This window comes from Musca domestica, unplaced genomic scaffold (genome assembly GCF_030504385.1).
Source record: "Musca domestica strain aabys unplaced genomic scaffold, Musca_domestica.polishedcontigs.V.1.1 4, whole genome shotgun sequence".
NCBI lineage: Eukaryota > Metazoa > Arthropoda > Insecta > Diptera > Muscidae > Musca > Musca domestica.
The window spans coordinates 11,904,691-11,930,776 of record NW_026712328.1 but is presented as its reverse complement, the minus strand read 5'-3'; the positions used below and the strand labels follow the sequence as shown (position 1 = coordinate 11,930,776).

The 26,086-nt window shown below is 34.2% G+C and overlaps 1 protein-coding gene across 1 annotated transcript; it reads right to left on the bottom strand.

Moving 5' to 3' along the window:
- On the bottom strand, positions 1 to 23,978 carry LOC101894629 (uncharacterized). The gene is made up of 5 exons (XM_020039659.2): positions 23,841 to 23,978; positions 12,832 to 12,967; positions 3,781 to 3,934; positions 3,538 to 3,727; positions 1 to 376 (listed from the first exon to the last, which is right to left on the bottom strand). The coding sequence occupies exons 1-5, from the start codon at positions 23,942 to 23,944 to the stop codon at positions 187 to 189; spliced, it is 774 nt and encodes a 257-aa protein (XP_019895218.1). The 5' UTR covers positions 23,945 to 23,978; the 3' UTR covers positions 1 to 186.
- Positions 23,979 to 26,086: the final 2,108 nt, after the last annotated feature.

Here is a 26,086-nt window from a genome sequence, read left to right as displayed (position 1 = left end):
TATGTATATATTTTTTACTCTAATTCGATTCGAAAAATGCTTCCAGATTGCTTTGCATATGTATACATAAATGATTGTTAAATAATTTTTTCATATTATTTTATATTGAAGAACGTTATCGTTATTAATTTCATTAATTTAAGATTTTGATGCCAGAGTAATTGTCAAATTAAGGCTACGACACTTTTAATTAGATTCTGATGGGTGAGTGTTCCTCGTTTTTGGTAGAAATTTGTTTAACATTTTCGTCATTGTTTCAGAATTAACTGGACAGTTGATGTAGATGTCTTCACACGGCTTAGAATTCAAGTTCCTTCCATGGTCGAGAGCTTCTTTGATGGCCGTATTATCCAACAGATAATCCAAAAGCGAATTTCTAAAAAAAAAGAAATATAGACACTTTTAGATTTTATTTTAGAACAAGAAAAAACATAGTTGGGTCAGAACGAACATTTAATACCCTAATGAAAACATTAATAAATAAAAGTTATATGGGCGCTAAAGCAATACATGAACCTATTTTGGTTTTTATTTTAGAAGTTTTAATCACAAAAACACCGCATATTAGGCGATACCGTTATATGGGCGCTATAGGAAACAATGGACCAATACATATAATGTTCTGACACTTTTGGTACAACCCATTACCATAGACAAATTAAAATATAGACAACGAAATGCTCTCACCGTTTATCTTCGAAAACATCGGATCAGCAGATGTCGTCAATATCGTTTTAGGGGTTTGAGTGAGAATATTGAAGTCACTCAATTGTTAAATGTTAAAAATAACAAAAACTGTAGGATATTTGTCAGTTGAAAATTTTTCCATAATAATGAAATATATTACGTATTTTTCACCATCGCATCGAAAAATTCCGGAATAATCAAGTGAAATTCTTGAACAACGATAAAATGTGTTTTCGAAGTCGAGTGGGTTGAACGCGTAAATCAGCATGTTGACTATGCAAAACATGATGAGAGCCACCTGGAAAAAAGACAAAACTTACTTTTCGTTGTCTATATCTTCATTTGTCTATGCCATTACTAACCATAAATACTTAATTTTAAACGTCAAAATTTCGAATATCTGAAAGTAAAGTTATATCGAGGTAGAAAATGTGGTGACACAACAGAAACAATACTTTTCAAACTCTTAATATCAAATTGGGAATGTGTGACTTAAATGACCAAAATACCGAATATCTGAAGGTGCCGTTATATGTGGGCTATTGGAAAACTTGGACGTAGACAATGTGAGGATTCAGGAGTTAAAACCCATTTCATATTCCCAGCAATGTTCAAGCGTATACGCAACCATATTCGTTTACCGGAAGGATCAAATTAATTATCTATCAAATCAAATATGACTTTAGTTTTACCATTTACAAAATAAATACCCTACAACACTACAATATGTTAGAAGCCCAATTTTGTCCAAATCCATATTGGAAGATTTCGCTTTTGAAATTTGGAAATTTTTGAAATTAGCATTCTTTTGAAATTAGGATTTGGAATGTCCCTGGTGATTTGCTCAATATTTGTGCACTCCGACGTGCTGTTAGTTGTTGTAGTCGATTTTACAGCTAAATATAATCCAATGGTCATCCAAAATGCTAGAATTCTTCCCTGTCCTTAACTCTTTCCTCAGGTGTCGATTGGCTTCAATTGTGTGAGAGGCCCCTCTGTATCTCTATATTTAGACTTATCTATATGAATTGCTTGTCTACGATATTTGGCTATATTCCTCAACGAAATCGGCATAAAAAAGCCAGGAGTTCGCCTTTGGTATATTTCGGATATCGCCTGTAAGTAATGCTGGTATTTTTTCACACAAAATTAGAGGTCCATTGTACCCGCTGTCCTAAACTCCTACTTAATGCGAGATGTCGTGTCCTCTGGTTTCTATTTGTGACCTTTTTAACGGCTGCAAAATGAGGAAAATTATTAGTTGTTGGTCCATTTCAACCCTTAATATATTGCGGACGTCTTTGAAAACAATAGGCCTAGCCATTCTGAGCCCAACAATATTCTTTTGAAAAATTTCGTGAGGATCGGACGATATTTGCAATCTGTATGTAATAACCCCTACCTGTGTTGTAAGGTGAAAAAATATTACAAAATATTATAAGTCAAATTGAAAAAATCGCATGCGATAAAAAATATGACAAAATAAAAAAATGTCACAAAATATTACAAAATCTATACTAACACCATTAATGGCATTTCTTCTGCGATTTTTTAGATTTTATGCTTTTATGTCAAGAGGGCATTCTGAATTGACAAAATTTGTCAAAATCGGTCCAGCCATTCTTGAGATATAAGCATTCTAGTTAACATACCCTTCCTTTTTATATAGACATTGTATATATTTCGTTATATATATCCGATATATTTACTATCGCCATCTATGTAACGGTCAGAATTGACCTGTTCGTCTATTTGTGATTTCGCCGAGATAAAAAATATTCGCGGTTTAATGGAAAAGTTGACTTTTATTTAACACAAATGTTGTGGCCTATTTCACCCACTAAATATTACCCGATGACCACCAAAATTGGAAGGCTTCTGCCCAGCCCTAAGCTCTAGCCCCATGCTAACTTCCGCTTCGATTGGTTTATAATTGCGACCTGTAGAGCAACTGCAAAACCAGGATTTTTTTCAGTTTTTGGTCCATTTCAACACCTAAATATTATGCGATCATCTCCAAAAGAAATAGGGTTCTATTCTGACCCTAGCCCCACCTCCATTCTAAACCAATATTTCGAGGTGTTACATAATTTTTGGCCCAATCAAACTTATAATACCCCCAACACATAGTGTTGTAGGGTATAACAAATTCAAACGTATCAGACGGTTTTGCCGACAGATGTATACCCTCAGTCAATGTTCAATGATTTAAATATATTTTGACTTCTGTTACGATTATTCAAATTGTTGACGCTCTATGGTGTATATTCCGAAGGCATGGGCCAATGGGGGAGGTATAAGGACCAGGAGGAATGGACCGATATATCCCATCTTCACAGCAGATCTTATGTTAGTAGAAATAATGGGATATGTGAAATATGAAGAGAAACGGTTGCTTATTGCGGATTTTATGATTGTTTTTGAGTTATTCAAAATTTTGACACTTTGTGAGGGAGGAACCAAAAGGAGTGGACCGATATATTCCTTCTTCAAACCAGACCTTGGGTTAATAAACATATTGTGATGTGTGAAATTTGAAGACAATCGGACCCTTACATTACATTTTATAAGATTTAAAATTATTCAAAATATTGACCCCATTTTGGTGGAGGTACTTGATGGAGTGGACAGACATTGTCCATTTTCGACCTGACCTAGCACTGATGCAAAGTTAGGTTTTGCAAAGTTGAAGCAAAACCGTAGACCAAACTGAGCCATTTGCGATTTCGAGGAGCTACAAACTATGAAGGATGGTATAAAAATGGTGTAAATAAGCGAAAATTGATCTTAAAAAAGATTTTGAGTGCCCTCATTGTAATGAGGTAAGATTCCTTTACATACAATACTTACTCCGTTAAAATATGAACAAACTCGTCCATTTTATCACCTAATCCTTTATGTATATTATATTCGGTAGATCGCACGTAACTACATACAGCTCGTTGCATACAACTAGCGGAGTCAATGTTGTTTTGACCTAAAACATCATCTATTTTATTAACGAAGCTTGTTAGTTGCGATACATCGTTGTAGTTTTCACCTGAAAGAGTTCATGCCATGATTTTGCTAGTGTTAAATGTCATTACTACTTACTTCGCCCATAGCCTCCATAACCACCATGGAAAGCACTTAAAAGCTTTGGGATTATGATAATGGCTCCGATTCCAACAAGTGTGCCCAAAACGACTCCTCCCAAGTCTAGTTTGATAGGATTGTAAGCTGCCAAACCCGTAGTAGCCGGATAGTTCTAAAAAATATGGTTTATACAAAATAAATACACAATGACATTTCAAAGTTGTTCTATACAACAATATATTTTTGGCGCAGAGTCATATTATAAATTATAAAATTATTTTATAAAATATATTATTTTATATATAATATATATTATTTTATAAAATATATAAAATATGCCAATAAAATTGTGAATAAAAAATATTTTTTGGTAATTTTTTATAGTGCATACATTGCTCAATTTGGCATACAATATTCATTTGTTTTGAATTCTGAATAAACAATGAAGAAAATAAATTAGTTCACATTGCAACTTAATACGAAATGATGCCCTTTTTTGGTACTATTGGGAAAAGGTGACTAGGATTTTGACCTAGCATTTCAACATCTGATCTAGCAAAGGCACATAAATTTGTTAAACAATTTTTTCTATCTTAATATGTAATTATATTTGAAAATAAAAAACGATAGTCACTTCATATGGAAAATATCACAAAGATTTCAAAGCAATAACGGTCGACACAGCTATTTGGAGCTTATATCAAGACGAGGGCCTATTTTATAGAAAAAATATAAATGAATGTTTTGTGATGAAGATAACAATACAAATGGTATAAATCTAAGAGTATAGTGGATGATAGTGTACAAGTATTAAAGATTATTTCCGAATGAGATTTACCAATATTGAAAGCTTTAAATCAAATTATGGCATATGTAAGGAGATGACACTATGCCTAAACGAGGGCCGATATAATCTACTTTTAATATCGACCATCCTAGGATTTATATGAAGATCTGTGTAATGTTTCAAAGACATAACGTAAACATTGTGCCATGTATTAATATTTTATGTGGAGGATGGACAGACGCATGGAGGCAGATTAATCGATTTTCCAAAAATTTTCATGAATATTGTGATGGCGAAAGTCGTTGCACTCGTTTTCGTCCCACAAATGTTACGTTATTGTTATTATCTGTTGAATTTATTTACTGTCAATTGTTATGAATTTTAAATAAAAATGAATTAGAATATAAAAAAAATATAAATTAATAAATGAATTCCCAACATAATTATCTGCCCTCGTTAAATATTTCCCTGCCTGATTCAGTGCCCCTCATTGTTGTTTATACGTTTGGTGACATCAAAACAACATACCGTTAGGTCAATGCATTTCGTCGACGAGCAAAACAAGCGGCAACAACAAGCATGCGTAGCAGAATTGAATGCGTTGCTGATTGGAGAAAAACATGTAGCAACAAAAAACCCTGCGAATTAGAATAGAGTGCGTGGCTGATGGGAAAATAATAACAACATGTCTTGTGACGCTAGGTGCTAAGGCGTTGCTGCTTGTTACAGGACAGAATCAATGACGATAGTATAAAAGGGAAAGTGATTGACGGATGGGGGATCAGTAAGTGAACCAGTGAAGTGAAGGCAACAGGTGTCAAGTACGCGAACTCCAAGAGAAATATTTACATAGCATCAAGACCGGAATATTGAGGTGAGTCAGAGTGGTGCTATAGTTTCCCAAGAACTTTTGAGGTGTCCGTAACCCTGGGTCCACGCGTTTAGCCCTATGAGGTGTTCGTAACCCTTGGGTCCTACAGCCAGTACCTCGTGTTTTGACCTCTGAGGTGTTCGTAACCCCTGGGTCCACGCGCTTAACCCTATGAGGTGTTCGTAGCCCTTGGGTCCTACAGCCAGTACCTCGTGTTTTGACCTCTGAGGTGTTCGCAACCCCTGGGTCCACGCGCTGAACCCTTTCAGGTGTCCGTATCCCTTGGGTCCAAGAAGTCTATATCCCGTGTTTAACCCTCTGAGGTGTTCGTAACCCTTGGGTCCACGCGCTTAACCCTTTGAGGTGTCCGTAACCCTTGGGTTCTACAGCCTATATCCCGTGTTTAACCCTCTGAGGTGTTCGTAACCCTTGGGTCCACGCGCTTAACCCTATGAGGTGTTCGTAACCCTTGGGTCCTACAGCCAGTACCTCGTGTTTTGATCTCTGAGGTGTTCGCAACCCCTGGGACCACGCGCTTAACCCTTTGAGGTGTCCGTAACCCTTGGGTCCAAGATGTCTATATCCCGTGTTTAACCCTCTGAGGTGTCCGTTACCCTTGGGTCCACGCGCTTAACCCTCTGAGGTGTCCGTAACCCTTGGGTTCTACAGCCAACATCCCGTATTTAACCCTCTGAGGTGTTCGTAACCCTTGGGTCCACGCGCTTAACCCTTTGAGGTGTCCGTAACCCTTGGGTCCAAGAAGCCTATATCCCGTGTTTAACCCTCTGAGGTGTTCGTAACCCTTGGGTCCAAGTAGCCTATTTCCCCTGTTTAACCCTTTGAGGTGTCCGTAACCCTTGGGTCCAAGTAGCCTATTTCCCCTGTTTAACCCTCTGAGGTGTCCGTAACCCGTGGGACCACGCGCATAGGCCCGGGATTGTATTGAATTCCCTTACCGTTTCGCCCAAAATTAACTACCCAGGTCTCCAGCGAATGCCACAAGGAAATCGCCAAGGTAGAAGTACTGATCCAGGTCTTCTTGGATAATATATATTTAGGAGTACTTAGCCAGGTCTCCGCACACGCAGAGGACATCGCCGAAGCCCTGATTGAAGCCCTACGGTGTACTTAGCCAGGTCACCGCGATAATTGGAAACCCGCTTGCAGTTCTTATTTATAGACATAGAATATAACTGTCACCTAAGATCCTCAAACAATCCTAAATAAATCAATTGAGAATTGGCTTAAAATCCAAATAATTTGTGTTATTACTCTCTCGGTCACTTATCTAAATTTCTGTGGCAGACCCTAGCCCCCGGTGAGCTAACCCCAGCAACCAGAGGAATTTGTGTCGTTACAATATATGTATACATTCGGGATAAGTTACAAAAGATACAAAATGAAGGGGCCAATTTCGGACGGAAAGTTAAAAATCTATCTGAAATATTGCGCCTTCTTTCATGAATTCAACAGACGGGTGAGCAGGCAGGCGGACATAGTTTACTATATTGTAAAGTCTACTACGATCAAAAATTTATTATTTATTTGGCGCTACAAACTGACGACGAAACTATACACCCAACTTATAGTGGAGGCATAAAAGAGGATTTAAGTTGTGCTGTCTCTTTATACCCTTAATAATCAGGAAAAAACAAGTAAGAAAATATTAAGTTCGGCCGGACCGAACTTTTAATACCCTCCACCTTAAGGTAAAGGAAACATTTTTATATAAAAGTATCTGAATTCATTACTTTACATTTTAACTTCATATACTATTAAGAACTTTTGCATAATACAGTTAATCTTATCAAAACCATAAAGTGAGTGAGGCCGTTATAACGGGAACCTCTATAGACATTTTTATACTTGAAGGATTGTCATCTATCAAATCTGTTAAAAATGTGGATATAATGACCAAAATACCGAATATCGGGAGGACCGCTATATGGGAGCTATACGGAAACCTAGACCTATGCATATAATATTTCCCCATCGGAGCTAGGACCCATTATGACCAACAAAAACTAATGTTTAGCCAAATCCGTGGAAAAACGTGGATAAAATAATCAAAGTAGCGAACATCGGGAGGTACCTTTATATGGGGCCTATACCAAAGCGTGGACCTATACATGCAATGTCTCGCCACACGAACTGGGATCCGTTATGACCTACAAATACCAATTTTCAGACAAATCCGTGAAAAATGTGGCATAAATCATCAAAATACTGAATATCGGGAGGTACCGTTATATGGGGACTATACCAAAACGTGGACCGATATATCTCATTTTCAATACCAACCATCCTAGACACAATACAAATTGTTCTGCCAAAGTTTGACGCTCTACGTCAAATAATGTGAGCGGCATCGTGATTTCAACAGACAGACAGACAGACGGACAGACAGACAGACGGACATGGTTAAATCGACTTAGAATTTTATGCTGATTATGAATATATATACTTTGTGGGGTCTACGACGAATATTTAGGGATGTTACAAACGGAATGACAAAGTTAATATACCCTCCTTCCAAGGTGGAGGGTATAATAACTACCTCCCAGCATGGTCTTCTAAACGTAGCGAATTAAAAATTACAACCCATTTGATTAGATAATGTTGTTAAGACTTAATTATACAAATGCAGGGGACGATGAAAAAACTGCAACCAACTTCAGACTGCTGTCATTTCCAAGCCACTCGTCCGACAGCTGTTAAAATTATTCCAGAGACAGCTCATTATATTGTTTACAAGCGTACAAAATAGATACAGAATAGATCTTTTGTGCCTCGTACCATCGCTTGTTTCCGTGATACTGGTAGCGTAGCCCGACGTCAAGGAAGTGGACGGAAAGTCGAAGGGTAAAGAAGCAATTTGATCGAAACCCGCATCGCAGTGGCCGAAAAATGGCTCGTGAGCTGAACATATCGCAATTTTCCATTCGGAAAATATTGAAAAATGTGCTCGGGGTAAAGCCATAGAAATTCCAAAAAGTGCAAGAACTTACACCGCAACAGAAAGAAAATAAACTCAAAAGAGCTAAAGAGTTGCTTCACTTGGCCGAAAGTTGTGAACTGCCGAATTTGGTTTTCTCCGATAAGAACACATTCGTAGTCCAGCAGTTTGTTAACCAAAAAAAATGATCGTGTTTAATTGCCAAAGAGGTCAGCTTAAAATGTGCACCTTCGGTCGACCGTGGCATCAGAATAAATCCCGAATATTATCGCGAAATTATTCTGGAGGGTGTATTAAAACCTTGGGCACGCAAACATTTTGGCCGCAGACATTGGATATTCCAACAGGACGCAGCACCACCGCACGCGCCACCCAAGAATGGTTGCAAAATGAGGTTCCTCGCTTCATTTCCAGCGCACAATGGCCTCCAAAATCTCCAGATACCAATCCGTTGGACTATTGTGTCGGGAGTATTTTGGAAAGCATGGTTGGCACTAAAAAATACCAAAGTGTCGATCACCTCAAGCAAGCGCTTCGTCGGGAATGAGCCAAAATACCGCAGAACAACATTCGGGCAGCCTGTGACGGTTTCATTGGGCGTTTGAAGACCATAATTCGTGCCAAAGGTGACCAATTCGAACAAATCTAAACTTATTCTAAAATGTGATGCTATTTCCGACATTTTTTGCTGTCACTCAATAAAATTAAAAAAAAAAATGTAAAAATTATGGCGATTGACTTTGTTGCTGTTTTTTTATCTCAACCTGTAATTGTGATAATTGGTTTTTATATATGTTTCTTTATAGATTAAAGTACAACAAAGTGGTTGGAAATATGATTAGGCCCTTTAAAGCACTTTAATTGACCGATGATAGATGTTCATTCTATTTAGAAATTACTACCGATAGCTGAATAAAAACTTCAAACTAAATTTTCTTCATATAAGTAAATAAATTTTCTTCATATAACGCCAGCTTTTTCCGGGTCTACCACAAAAATATGTCCAAGGAATCTTCAATGTTGTCATTCAATCCTTATACACCTTCAAGGTAAGGTACACCTCATGGCGGAACTCCTATGTATACCTACCATTAACAGGCTTTTAAGAAACCTAACTGAGAAGGAATTTGAACCAGTCTGTCTGACTTTGATATAATTATTGTCTAACCAATAAAATTATTTTTTGGGGCAAAATTCCTTTCAAGCCAAAAAATGCATGCAAATATGAAATAAATTTTATTGTGTAAAGACAACAACGTTGCACACAATCTGTAATGGACTGAGAATGCCTGACAAGTGCCTTTTCATAAAGTCACCAGAGATATAAACATTTTTGTAGAAATTAGAAGGAAACATCTTAAACTGTTTCAAAAAGTGTTTGCGGGAAAATTTAATTTATTTCTTCATTACTAATTTCAATAAAACTAAAACCGGGCTAAACAGAAAGGCCTTAGCCTTCTATCTTCCAAAATAATTTGTATTGCCTTTAAAGTTCGAGTTCGCTAATGATTAAAGAATTATAAAATAACACTGCAGTAATTGATTTTATAGTTTCATAAAGGCTGTTGTCAACCTCCGAATAATAAATACCTATTTATACCCTACAACACTATGTGTTGAGGGTATTATAAGTTTGATTGGGCCAAAAATTATGTAACACCTCGAAATATTGGTTTCCCACATAGGAAAGTATATAGAACCCTATTGCTTTTGGAGATGATCGCATAATATTTAGGGGTTGAAATGGACCAAATACTGACAAATTTCATAATTTTGTAGTTGTCGCGAAAGTTAGCATGGGGCTAGATCTTAATGATGCCTTCCAATCGTGATGGTCATCGGGTTATATTTAGTGGGTGAATAAGACCATAACATTTCTGTTAAATAAAAGTCAAAACTTCCATTAAACCGCGAATATTTTTAATCCCGGCAAAGTCATAAACAGACGAACAGGTCAATTCTGGTCGTTGCGTAGATGCCGATAGTAAATATGTCGGGTATATATAGCGAAATATATACAATGTGTATATACAAAGGAATGGGATGTTAGATTGCTTATATCGCAAAAATGGCTGGACCGATTTTGACAAATGTTGTCAATTCAGAATGCCCTCCTGGCACAAAAGAATAAAATCTAAAAGAAGGCATAAAAAGATGCCAATAATGATGTTAATGTAGATTTTCTAGTATTTTGTGACATTTTTTAATTTTTTCATATTTTTTATCGCATGCTATTTTTTCAATTTGACTTATAATATTGAAGTGTATATTATGTAATATTTTTTCACCTTACAACACAGGTTGGAGTTATTATATACAGATTGCAATTATCGTCCGATCCTCACAAAATTGTTCACAAGTGTTAGGCTCAGAAGGGCTAGGCGTATTGTTTTCAAAGATGTCTGCAATATATTTAGGGCTTGAAATGGACCAACTAATAAAAATGTTCCTGATTTCGCAGCCGTTATAAAAGTCACAAATAGAAACCAAAGGACACGAAATCTTGCATGAAGTTAGAGTTTAGGACAGCGAAAGAATGGACCTCTACTTTTGTGTGAAAAAATGGCAGCATTACTTACAGGCGATACCCGAAATGCACAAAAGGCGAACTTATGACTTTATTATTCTGATTTCGTTGACGAATATAGCCAAATATCGTAGACAAGCAAATTATATAGATGAGTCAAAATTTGGCTTTTGGACGTGATCGAAAAATATTTAGGGGTTTAAATGAACCAAAAACAGAAAAAAAAAAAACAGTAAAGAAAGTCCTAAAGTCGGGCGGGCCGATTTTATGATACCCTACACCACTTTGCTAATTTAGTTGAGCTCCAAATAACAATTAAAAGTTTTTATGAGTGAATTCAATCATACACCCTATGATTATAATTATAATTTAAAATTCAAAGGACTAAATATGCCGAAGAATTTGTATCTTTTAAATTCGGACTTGTATTGTCCATTTGGTGCAAAATTAATTTGAAATCAGATAAAGATATATATGGGAGCTATATCCAAATCTGAACCGATCTCGATAAAATTTAGCAAAGATATTTCTGAGCTGTATTTGATATATTTCCCTGAGTGCATATTACGGCTGTGTGTAACAAATACAACAAATCGGATGAACAATATATATGGGAGCTATAGCTATATCTGAACCGATCTTCACCAAATTTGGCATACTACCTTCTAGACTCAATTCGGTCGTATGTGTCAAATTCCATCCCATTTGGACAAATATTAGACGTTTGGTGCACAATAAAAAGTAAATCGGACGAAGTTATATATGGGAGCTATATCTAAATCTGAACCGATCTCGATAAAATTTAGCAAAGGTATTTCTGAGCTGTATTTGATATATTTCCCTAAATATTGTTGTTACAGAGTTCATATTACGGCTGTGGAGGACAAAAATAACAAATCGGATGAACAATATATATGGGAGCTATAGCTATATCTGAACCGATTTCGATCAAATTTGGCATACTTATTTTCAGGCCAAATTTGGTTGTATGTGCAATATTCCATACTATTCGGGCTGATATTACACGTTTGGTGCACAATAAAAGCCAAATCGGTCGAAGATATATATGGGAGCTATATCTAAATTTTTACCGATTATCTCCAATTTCAATAGGGTTCGTCCTTGTTTGGAAAATTTCATCTCAATCGGATAATAAATGCGACCTGCATTTTGTTCACACGAATACATGGAAAGACGGACGGACGGACAGACGGACTGACGTGCATAAATCAACTCAGAAAGTGATTCTATGCAGATCATCAAAAAGAACTATGGGTCTATCTCGTTTCCTTTTGACTGTTACAAACAAATGCACAAAGACATAATACCCTGACCACCTTGTGGTGTAGGGTATAAAAATCCTGATCACGCAACTGAAGCCAATCGACTAGCCAGAGAAGAGATTTAAGGAAAGGGAAGAGTTCTAGCATTTTGGATGACCATTGGATTATATTTAGCCATAAAATGAACCACAACAACTAACAGCACGACGGAGTGCGTAAATGTCCCTGGTGAAAATGCTAAGGGTAATCTGGGTAGTGCTCCGTGACTAAAGCGAAATCTTCAAAAATTAAAAATTAAATTCAAAAGCGAAATCTTCAAAAAAAATGGATTTGGACATAAGGGAGCTTTTAACATATTGTAGTGTTGTAGGGTATCACATGGTCGGCCCAACACGGCTATAGCCTTCACTTACTTGTTTTATAATAAATATAATCATATTTAAAAAAAAAAAATTATTACACATTACAAAAAATTACAATTTGGCCTTTAACCAGTTACCAGTTACTGTGATTACTCAGATTTCAACGAATTCGCGCAAAAGCCGCCACCTTTTTCCACCTCTTTTGCTGTTGCACAAGATGTATATTAGCAATGAAGAACAAGCTAAACATGTCTTAAAAACAAATATAAAAATATTATCTTACATTAAGTGTACCATATCCAGTTGTGTATCCAAGTCGCTGTAAACGGTCTTTTGTGGAAGCACTGTCATCATCAAATTCCAATGACTTGTTTTCTTTTTGGTAAGATCGATCCCACTCAGCCACATTGTTTTCTAATCTGAAAAAATTGAAAGCAATGAACATATTGACAGACCCGAAACAATAGCGTTTCACTATAAAATTAAGCTGAAAATGCTGGTTAAAGATGTTTCTGAGTGTGCTCGAATTTGCCACTATCTTGTTTATATTTATTGTTAGCTACTTTATATATATTAAGTAATTTTGTTGTTTGTAAATCATCGGTTGCCTTGATTAGATTATAAAAAGTTTAACCACTAAAACTGTTGATTAATATATCATAACACTAAAGAAAATTTTGTTTAAGAAGCAATATTCATAGATTGTTTATGCATTAAAATGCATGTGATACTCTACACCACTATGCATATTTATGGAGCTCCTGTAAAAAAAGAATTTATTTGAAGCAGATCATACCACCTATCAACATTTGGCTTTAGAGCAGTTATAGTTTGGTTTCAGAGGGAACTAATATACATATGGGAGTCATATCCAAATCTGAATCGATTTTCACTAAATTTGACGTAGACATTTTATTTTTTATACCAAATAACATTGCTATATAGTGTAGGATATCACTTCGAGAGGATTCGCCTAAACTTGGGCTGATATTAGCCATTATTTGCACAATGAACCTGAAATCGGATTAAGGATATATGGGAGCTATATCCACATTTTTGCCGTTCTCGATAAAATTTGACAAAGGCATTTCTGAGCCCTATATCAAGGTGAGATAAAAAAACTGCAACAAAGTCAAACGACCTTATTTATATATTTTTTTTAAATTTCTAGCATCAAATTTTAAAATAGGAATAATTCGTCACCTTTGGCTCGAATTATGGAATGAAACTGTCACACGCTGTACGAATGTTGCTCTGTGGTATTTTGGCCCATTTCCGTCAAAGCGCCTGCTTAAGGTGATCGACACTTTGGTATTTTTAGTGCCAACCTTGCTTTCCAAAATACTCCAGACACATTAGTCCAAATATATATACCAAATATCATTCTTGTGGAGTGCATATTATGCATGTGAGGGACTGAAAGCCTCAAATCGGTCATTCGTCACAATTAACCCGAAATCGTTTGAAGATATCTGGCAGCTATATCTAATTCTGATCCGATTATCACCAATTTCAATGGGGTCGTCCTTGGGCGAAACAAATGTTGTTTGAAAATTTTCATATCTTCCAATAATAAATGCGACCTGCATTTTGTTCACAAAAATACATGGACGGACAGACGGACTGACTGACATGCATAAATCGTCTCAGAAAGTGATTCTATGAAGATTCTCAAAAGTAACTATGGGTCTATCTCGTTCTCCATGTTACAAACAGGGTATAAATACACAGAAACGCCATTTTTTACGGATTTTTGCACAACTTAAAATGCATTTAGGAATACTGAACTCACTGCAATTGTATGTTATCTGTCGATATCAGGAAGCATAAGCTTCCTTAGCTTGAATTTTGTGTAATATATTGGTACTTGTTAGCCTTTTTATTTATGTGTGCCATTTTTTGAAGATACGCTAATTGGCGATGGTAATGCAAAATTGGTTGCCGTATCTACCAAAATTCACAAACTTAAAACTAAACAAGTAAAAAAGCTATAATTTCGCCGGACCGAACTTTTAATACCCTCCACCATTTGGTACAAATTTGGCAATTTCCAAAAAAAAACAAAAAATAAAATCCGTTAAACATTCTGTTAAAATCTTAAAAATACCGTATGCCTATACGACGACCTACATAGGCAACTTTTGTCCTAAGTTATTACAATATTTAAATGCGAAACTTGAAGAAAAATCTGTTTATAATGTAGCTAAAATCATCAAAATATTGAATATAGGGGGTACCGTTATGTGGCGGCTATACAAAGACGTGGACCTGCACAGACAATTTGGTCTGGCATGGGCTGAAGTATCCATTACGAACTTCACATGCGAAATTTGAAACAATTCCGGTAAATAATGTCGCTAAAATCATCAAAATACCGAATACCGGGGGGTACCGTTATATGGGGGCTATACGAAGACGTGGATCTGCACAGGTAATTTTCTGTCTTAGGCTGTAGTATCCATTACGAACTTCATATGCCAAATTTGAAACAATTCCGGTGAATAATGTCACTAAAATCATCAAAATACCGAATATCGGAGGTACAGTTATATGGGGGCTATATGATAACTTGGACCTACATGGCCCATTTACGAACTTAATCTGCCTTCTGGAAAAATATACATGTGTGCAAAATTTTAGCCTTCTATCTCAATTTGTTCGAAATATAGCGTGATTACAACAGACAGACGGACAGACAGACAGACAGACGGACATGGCTAAATCGTCTTAAAATTTTACGCTGATTAAGAATATATATACTTTGTTGGGTCTGACATGAGTATTTCGAGAAGTTACAAACGGAATGACAAAATTAATATACCCTCCATAGTATGGTGGAGGGTATAAAAAGCATAAAAAGACAAAATTAAATTAAACATTGAAAACAATATTTAACGCACTTTTGTAACATGTTTGGGAAAATGTCAAAATATTAGACAAGAAGAAAAGGAAAACAGAATATATCTTCACCAGAAATGCCCAAAGGCGTAACTCACAAAAGTCAAAATTCGTTTTATGATTGAATCTGATATATAAAGTTAAAATACGCGCTCCTGTAAGATTTCAATCTTCTACGTTCAAAAATAGGGACTGTATGTAAGAAAAGCCAAAAGGCGTAACAGCGTACCGTAATTTCCATAAAACACAAAAGGCGTAACCCACATCATTTGAAAGTTAACCAATAATAAGTCCATTCAAAATAGGCATCTCAAAGTGCAAAAATGCACACAAAGCTGAATTTTGAGTTTACAATTAATTACAAAAGTCCCCATAAATACCATGTGTGCAAAAACAAAAAAAATTAATAGAAGCCCGGAAAATATCTTCAATACTATATTTTGCAATTGTAAGTTGCGGATGTTAAAGTTGCAGCTGCGGACAATAGAAGAAGATTCATGTAATTTTATTATGGAGTTTAATGACTAAGTCATAGAAAAAAGAAATCGACTGTTGAAGCCGATTTTCAAGAGTATTTGAATGAATTTGATTAAAATATCTCGGGATGTCTAAAAAATCTTTAACCCAATAATAACTTAATGGGCTTAATGGGCAATTGTCTAAACAATTGGGTTGGAACAATGGATGGCTATAGAGCAACCAGTTTAAAAATGCTCCAAATGCTTTACTTCACAGGTGTCTGGGAATTATGTACATATTATGTATAGTGTGACTCGTAGAATGGTGATATCTTGGAAATGGTAACAATAAGGAAGGAAGTCGTCAAGACTTTTTCTTAGGAAATTTCAAGATTTAAAACTTTTGTTCAAACAATATTTTTTACAAATCTTACCGTTTTCGTAAAATTTCGAAAAATAACAACTGGTGATCTTTGACCTAGGATAACTGTTTTGCATGGCATGGTATTTATGGAGATTTTTGATCTCCATACCAAAATTCAGCTTTGTGGAAATCTTTTGAATTTCACGTCGTTTTATGTCTATTTTGACTGGACTGTAGTAGTGATCAACCATTGGTATTGGTATATATTTTTGTTTTAATTTCAACATGACCACGTTTGGCTAATTTCACAAATTTAATAAAAGCAAAGATGAAACCTTAAGACCTGAGTAGACCTCTCAAGGACAACAAAAAAGAATAAAAATCTTGTATGGAAAACAATATGATAAACGAACAAAACCATTTATTCGGAAGGCAATGCAAGATGAATTAAATCTAGACTTTAATTTAACAATAAATGTAGCATATAACATATGATGTTTGAAATATCGCCTGATATAATGAAAATATAAATAATTAGAATGATAGATTTTATAGACCGTTCACATAATTGTGGTACATTGAAATATCTGTGTTACGACTGGGAATTGAACCCAACAAATTTAGATCACACAGACGTACATTGATTATAATTTTCCATTTACACTACTTTCTTTAAATATATACCCAAATATGTGTTTAAAGCATTTTTGCATTTCAGGAAAAATAAACATACAAAAGACGTAACACACATAACTTCAGAAAAACTTTTTTTTCTCCAAAATTACGTTTGTTATGATGTTATTTTATAAATCAGTTTTCATTTTATTATGTTTTTTTGTTTCTCCTGTAAATGTATGGCTTTGTGGTTACGCCTTTGGGTATTTCTTGTGACGGTGTATACTTGAAAGTTCACTTATATACGTTTAGGAAGACAAAGATGAGACCAATTATTAGTTTTCTCAATGGTTTTTTAATGAACAGGGTGAGATGAAAAAATTGCAACCAACTTCAGATAGCTGTCATTTCTAAGCAGACATCTGTTAAAATTTTGAGCCATTGACACAACAGAAAGAACAGAAAATAGACTCAAAAGAGCTGCTTCGCTTGGCGGAAAGTGGTTACAAAATATGGTTCCTCGCTTCATTTCCAGCGCACAATGCCCACCAAAATCTCCGGGTACCAATCCGTTGGACTATTGTGTCTGGAGTATTTTGGAAAGCAAGGTTGGCACTAAAAAATACCAAAGTGTCGATCACCTCAAGCAAGCGCTTCGCCGAGAATGGGCCAAAATACCGCAAAGCAACATTCGGGCAGCGTGTGACGGCTTCATTGACCGTTTGATCCATATTTAAAAGTCTATTTGACACTATAAGACTCCAGCACGGAGTTGCAATTTTCTAGTTTCTTTGAAGTTAAGCAACCTTTCTTATTGAGCCATGGTTGTACCGACAGATTTAAGGTATTTTTTTGTGTTTTTGTCACAATTGTGTTCCCATTATGTAAGAAACATACATACATAGAACTGTCAATATAGGTCTAAGTTTTGATATACTGCCCATATAACTGTACCGCCAGATTTTCGTTTTGTTATGATTTGTGTCACAATTTTCACGAAAACGTTTCAAATTTGAAGTTCCCAAAGTCATAAGATGTAGTACCAATCTTATGACAGGAAATTGCTCATACAGGTCCACGTCTTTACATAGCCTCCATATAACGGTACCCCCCTATATTCGGTATTTTGATTATTTTAGCAGTTTTATTCAACAACATTTTGTGCCCTACACTACACTGTGGTAAGGGTATTATGTCTAAGTGCATTTGTTTGTAACATAGAAGGGAAACGAGATAGACCCATATATCCTTTTGATGATCTGCATAGAATCACATTCTGAGTCGATTTATGCATATCCGTCCGTTCGTCTGTCCAAGTATTTTTGTAACAAACATTTGTTGTCTGATCGAGATGAAATTTTCCGAAAATCAGCTATTTGGCCCAAGGATAAACCCTATTGAAATTGGAGAAAATCGGTCAAAATTTAGATATAGTTCCCATGTATTTCTTCGTCCGATTTGTTTTTGGTGTGCACCGAATGTATAATACTATTCCATATTGGATGAAATTTGGAATATACGAACAAATTGGGACTAGGAACAAGAATGTCAAATTTGGTTGAAATCGGTTCAGATATAGCTATAACTCTCATATATATTACTATAACGATATCCGGGGAAACTTGAAATCGAGTAAAGATGTATAAAAATATATATATTTCAAGTTTATTAATTAAATGGTTTTGGCAAACAAAAATTTATCTAATTTGGTGAAATTTGTTTTATATAGCTATAGGTCCCATATGTATGTTTTATCCGATTTAGTATTTAAGTCGCTCATACGCGTAAAATGCCATCACAAAAACGATCTTTGTTGCCAGCTATCATATACATCATAGAAATAACTCTGCTAAATTTGTATCGGTTCAGATTTGAATATATATTATACATATCTACGATTTAAGGTTTATTGTGCCTTAAAATTTCAATATGAACTAGGAAGGATTTTGGTATATATCGGTTTAGATTCATCGATTTAGAGGAGAATATACCTGCCATATAATAATTCATTTCTGCTTTAAATTATAACTTCTTTTAAGCCATAATACGCATTTCAAAATGATCATAATTCCTATGATATAATTCTTATGAATTCCCCATAAAAACAAATATTTGTTAGGGGTAGCTCTACTAAATATGAACAGTTGTGTAGGGTCTTTCCTTACTGTTTTTTGCGTGCAGATTTCTTACAAATGATACATAGTTTCATCGGCAATATTTAATACCTGGATAATTTGGACATACACTCAAGCGAGCCAACAAAGCTCCCTTTAAACGTAGTCATATTCTATAAATGTATTTGTTAAAAACAAAAAATTCTACTATATCACAGAATACATCAAATGTCTAAAGGTGTATACTAAAAGCACATTTTAGGGTTAAACTCGTACTTTATGTGAGTTTTTGCAAGGCATAATTTTTGAATATTGACTTCAAAAATATTCTTCATCAAATTTCACTATAAGTTAAAAAAGGTGGACATTTTTCCAGTTGATACATGATAATAAATTTCGGTTTAGGCAGAAAGTTTAGTTGTTTTAATTTATGGATTCGAAACCCGCTGAACAGATTTTCCTGAAAATTTCCAAGTATACTACAACATCGCCTGAATGTAACATAGGCTATATAAATTTATGAAATTCCACTTGGAAATGGAGATATAACATAAGAATCGGAGGTACCTCTCAAAAATTTAGATTTTATGTGCACATATTGATCGATTACAGATGCACTCTCCAAATTTGCACTGTGTAATTGAATTTGAAACAAAAATAAATTTGTAAATTTATATTGAAATCGGTTCAAATTTGAGCTATACCCAATATATTTCTGGCCGATTTCGTTTATTTGATGCACCGAACACGATATGTATGTTCGATTCCAATGAAATTTATAATGTGTGGCGGGGTTTTGATCAGAAAATAAATTTGTCAATTTATATTGAAATCGGTTCAGATTTCACATATTTGATGCACCAAACACGATACGTATGTCCAATTCCAAGGAAATTCGGCTTGAGTGACTGAATTTGGTACATGTTCGATTCCAATGAAATTTATGATGTGTGGCGGGATTTTGATCAGAAAATAAATTTGTCAATTTATATTGAAATCGGTCCAGATTTCACATATTTGATGCACCAAACACGATACGTATGTCCGATTCCAAGGAAATTCGGCTTGAGTGACTGAATTTGGTACAAAAATAAATTTTTCAAATCGGTTCAGATTTGGATATAGCTCCTATATATATTTTCGGACAATTTTACATAATATGCAACAGAAATGCCACCCAACTTAAAAAGACTGTTTCCTGCTCGCTTGGCTTTTGCTATTAAGACTAAATTTGTCATGTTCCTGCTTTTCTCATGGTCAGCTATTCCTGGCATGTTCACGCGTTGGTAGATAGAGCTTTTTGTTTGTTTACGCATGAAAGTATTACTTATTGTAATTAAGTTTTTTTAAATTTTTGATTTTGTTTTATTTATTTACTACCTGGCCCGGTCCGCGTTGCCGGCCCGTAATTTTAGCATTTAATGCTATTATATCATCCACCTTGGAAAGGAGGGTATATTAACTTTTCATTCAATTTGTAACATCACTAAATATTCGTCATAGACCCCATTAAATATGCATATATATTCATAATCAGCATAAAACTCTAAGTCGATTTGTCCGTCTGTATGTCTGTTTGTTTAAATTACGATACAGCCCACATTATTTGACGTATAGCGTCAAAATTTAGCTGAAAAATTTGTAATGTGTATAGGATGGTTGGTATGGAAAATGATCTATCGGTTCACGTTTTGGTATAGTCCCCATATAACGGTATCTCTCGAAATTCGGTATTTTGATGATTTTTGCCACATTTCTTCTCGGATTTGTCTAACACATACAACGATACCTACCTATATTGGGTATGTTGATAGTCCACACATTTACGCATATAATTGTTTCAAATTTGGTATTTTAGAAGGTGACAATCCTTGAAGTTTAAAATTGTCCACAGAGGTTCCCGTTTTGGTATGGTCCCATATAACGGCCTCATTCACTTTATGGTTTTTTGATAAGTTAACTGCATTATCCAAACAGTCTTACTGGTATATCAAGTTTAAAGTGACACACGCTTGAATTTATATACTTTTATATAAAAATGTTTCCTTTACCCTCAGATGGATGATAGTAATAATTCTGCCCGGCCGAACTTAATTTTTTTTACTTGTTTTCAAAGTAATATGAATTATTTGTCATTGAAATTGCGCGTTGGAGACCCCATAATTTCCTTATCATTTATCATAGTATAATTCAAAGACGATTAAACAAATGTCCGGTTCCTTAAATCATATGATGATCAGTTTTTGCATGGATGGTTTCTTCCCAAATTACCAACATTTGCCAAAAATAGTATGAAAATATGGTTAAATTGTAAGATATACTTGAAATCGGTTTGTATCCTTATCCGGGGGTTATGGCCCATATCATGACCTGCAAAAGTGATTTAAGGTATCGTGAAAGTTTAGGAAGAATTTCTGAAAGAATAGAAATCCTTTTCCCTTTATATTCGGTATTTCACTGATTGCAGTCGCAATGAATTTTGCATATTGAGTTCTCATTGAACGGATTATTGTCATTTGATAGAAGTAGGTGGGTCCACGTTTTGAAATGAGCCCCATAACGTTTTGTCGGTTATTTTTGTTTATTTAAATGTGTTCGCATCTTCCAGCTGAAGCACGATGTAGATCCTGGAGTTGAACGCTAAATGCCAATTTCAGACATGAAAGATCGCCATTTAACATCTTATTGCGTACTATTTCATTTTTGATATTATTCATTCAGAATTCAAAACAATAAAAAATGTACAATTCTATATAGTTTTTAAATTGAAAAAATTTCACGCCAAAAGGATTTTTTCTTTTATATTTTTATTGGCATATTTTGCGCAATTTGTTTTGCAAGATTCCATTTTGGAGTTGTATGAATTGTGAAAATCCGTCAAAACGTTCTTGAGTTATAAGCATAGTAACTAATAAACAAATTGAAAAAAAAATCTTCAACTTGTTCGCTGGTTTTTAGAGCCAATATTTAAAGGTCCTTACGAAGTTTGGTCCTTTCTATTATTTTGAAATTTGCTTCCATTGAAAAAATGTTCTCAGTTTTTCCCTATTTTAGAGTTTTTGCAGTGCAATATGATCTTTGTTGATTTTTTAGTAATTTTATTTTGACATCATGTATTCAGTTCCGCCACTCCATAATTTTCGCCGCTTTCTACTACCCAAAAAGACTACACATCATATTAGAATTAAAAAAAAAACACTACAAATGTACATTCCGAAATAGTAAGTCAAAATAGGAAAAAAAAATCATGCAAAATAAAACATTACTATTGTACACTTCAAAAGTCAAAATGAAAATTCGAAAATTTCACATTTTTACGCGATTTTTTTGGATTTTATCCTTTTCTGCCAAGAGACAAATCCGAATTTGTGGAAATCGTTAAAATCAGATCAGCGGTTCTTGAGTTATAAGCGTAGTAACTAACACAATTTCCTTATATATATATATATATATATATATATATATATATATATATATATATATATATATATATATATATATATATATACATATATATAAGTCAACTGTATCTCGTGTAATAATTTTCAAACCGATATCTTTATTATCTGGCAAATATAAAGAGATAAAGATTTTACATAAATCAAGATAGTGGGCGTAAAAGTAGACGCGGTCAATATTTTTTTCTTTAAAAACCTAACTCGGGGTATGACGAACGTTTGTAAAATATTATGCAAATCGGTCCAGCCGTTTTCAACTGATTCCATTACCAACAAACAACAATATATATATATATATATATATATATATATATATATATATATATATATATATATATATATATATATATATATATATATGATATATATATATATATATATATATATATATATATATATATATATATATATATATATATATATATATATATATATATATATATATATATATATATATATGATATATATATATATATATATATATATATATATATATATATATATATATATATATATATATATATATATATATATATATATATATATGAAAAAATGTGGCAAAAATCATCAAAATACCGAATATCGGGAGGTACCGTTATATGGGGGCTACACCAAAGCGTGGACCTATACATGCAATGTCTCGCCACATGAACTGGGATCCGTTATGACCTACAAATACCAATTTTCAGACAAATCCGTAAAAAATGTGGAATAAATCATGAAAATGGATAAACATGGAAAAAGGACCGATCATTTTCAATACCAACCATCCGAGACACAATACAAATTGCTCTTCTAAATTTTGGCGCTCTACGTCAAATAATGTGGGCTGTATCGTGATTTCAACAGACAGACGGACGCTCTCCGCTCGTATTAATCGACGTATCATCAGAATAAATGCCGAATATTATAGCAAAATACTCTGGAGGGTGTATTAAAGCCTTGGGCACGCAAACATTTTGGCCGCAGACCTTGGACATTCCAACAGGACTCAGCACGCGCCACCCAAGAATGATTACAAAATAAGGTTCCTAGCTTCATTTCCAGCGCACAATGGCCACCAAAATCTCCGGATACCAATCTGTTGGAATATTGTGTCTGGAGTATTTTGGAAAGCAAGGTGCCGATGGTGACAAATTCGAACAAATCTAAACTTTTCCTCAAATGTTATGTTATTTCCGAATTTTTTTGCTTTCATTCAATAAAATTTAAAAAAATGTAAAAGTTATGGCGTTAGACTTTGTTGCAGTTTTTTTTCATCCCACCCTGTATATACACATACTATGTATTGTTATTCAGCGTCACTTTACAGTCGGCCAACACTAATGTGTGCAATATCCTTTCACTACGGCTGAATTAGGACATTATGCAGTTTTCTCACTTACTTTTTATTACTGGCTTCAAATTTAGGAACAGCTCTTACTATTTCACAAAGAAGTAAACAGCTGAATAAAACAAAATTCGTTTTTAATATACCGTTTTTCAACATTTTTATTTTCAAATTAGGCTTCAGTTAGTGTTTGACGCGTTGAACAAAAGGTACTAACAATAACTCTTGTTTTTTAACCTTTTATATAAAAAACTTTCTTGTGTTTAAGTGAATTGGCAATTATTTGAAAAAAGTTTTTTGCACAGTGTTCTACAAATGTCAACATGTATGTACTTTACACATTGCCACATTCATATGAAAATAATTTGTACTACCATACAAAATATTTACATTTTTAAATAAGGCAGGGCGAACGTTGGAAAATTTGATCGGCTTTATTTCACAGTGCAACGCGTTGAAAATAAGTTAAGATTCAAACGCATGACAATTCACTATGAAGTACATTATTTCACGGTGGGATTCATTCTTGCGAAACGAGCTAACGTAAGTCATTACGTTGTTATAGTTTCATTTTGGTGTACAGGGGTTTACTGGATAAAATACAAATGGTTTATTTAATATCCAAATATACGCCATACAATTTTTAACTCCTACCCAACCTACGTTTGGCTTTACATAGGAGAGGCAATTGGACGCGGCAACCAATAACGTTATGCCAAGAATGTTGAAAAGCGGGTTGTTACAAAATTTAACCCATGAAACTTAAACCAATTGTTATTCCACCCTAATAAAAAGGCTGTTTGAGGAAGTTTTAAGACAACAAATTGGTGACAATTGCAATAAACTTTACATATGAACATACAAATAATTACACAAACCAAGACATAACTTCAATTATATCCGCTTTTGAAATTATCTTAAATTAAAAATTACAGTAAAACATGCAATTTAATGAAAATAATTTATGTATGTTTCCAGTTGCCCATGAATTACACTTTCAGCCCTTTGTATTGTTTCATAATATTTAAATATAATTGCAAAAAAAAGACAACATTAGTGCTAACATATATTTTGCTTGAATTTCAAAAAAAGTATTTTGCCCTTTTCTCTGACAAAAGAAGAATTCATTTCTGAAACTATTCATTGTTTGTAAGATGGTTACGAACCCGTGACCTTCAAATACCAAAACCCAGACAGACAAAAGGGCATGGCTAAATCGGGTCATGAATATTTGATCCAAAATGATAACTTCGATGAGTTATAAACGGAATAAAACTGTTATTTTTTAGAATAATTCCCCTAGGATGGAATATTTGTATAATTTTTAATCATTTGTATATACAAAAAAGAGTAAACGGAAGTATTCCAACCAAAAAAGGAGATTATTGAGCAACATGAACCTTGTTTCTTCAATTTTTGAATGGCAAAACAGGAAAAAGAGCGAAATATGAAACTCTGTGACAAAGTAAAGGAACGGAAACTAGAAAAAATGTGTAAATTACACGGCAAACCTTTAAAATCAACATGCAGGAAATCAGAAGCTGACAATCATTCCACTAATTACTCGGCCAAATTTTATCTATTTTTAAAAATAAAAGAAAATGTCTTAATGGTTTATGTTCTCACCTAGAAGCATAGATGGGCAAAATAATTAAAGAGAAAATAACCTTACAACGCTGCTTGAATTGGCTGTTAACAAGTTATAAAGCAACTGTCGGTTTTGCCGACAGATTTATACCCTCGGCGAATGTACGATTATTTAAAAATATTTTGACTTCTGTTATGATTTTCCAAATGTTTAACCCCTTATGGAGTAGGTTCCAAAGGAATGTGCGAATATTGGCCATTTCGTATCGGACCTAAATAAATATGATATAAATATTGCGACGCGCTGGTTTGATTTTAACGATTCATACAAATTTGGAATTGTATCTTGGCAGAGAAGGATAAAATCCAAAAAAATCACGTAAAAATGTGAAATTTGAACATTTTCATTTAGACTTTTAAAATGTACAATCGTAATGTTAATTTTTTTCCATTTTACTTATTAATTTTAAATGTACATTTGTAGTGTTTTTTTTTTTTTTTGAATTCTAATATAATGTGTAGTGTTTTTTGGGCGACAACGGGCAAAACTGTTATTTATAGATATTATGTATTTATTGGGTAAGTGGAACTCTACGAATAATATCATTTCAGAAGAGGTTAAGCTATGAACCAAAGAAAAAAAAAATCAATATTTTATCATCATCATATTTGACTCGATTTCTTGAGAACTGAAATTACAGGCGGGTTGCATGA

What these genes read in the sequence shown, in the direction of transcription:
- LOC101894629 (XM_020039659.2), bottom strand. Translation starts at nt 23,944, where the DNA reads ATGTTGAAAAACGGTATATTAAAAACGAATTTTGTTTTATTCAGCTGT. An exon ending in TTATGGAGGCTATGGGCGAA is followed by an intron (nt 3,728 to 3,780) that starts GTAAGTAGTAAT and finishes GAACTCTTTCAG; the next exon opens with GTGAAAACTACAACGATGTA. An exon ending in TTTGTTCATATTTTAACGGA is followed by an intron (nt 377 to 3,537) that starts GTAAGTATTGTA and finishes CTTTTTTTTTAG; the next exon opens with AAATTCGCTTTTGGATTATC.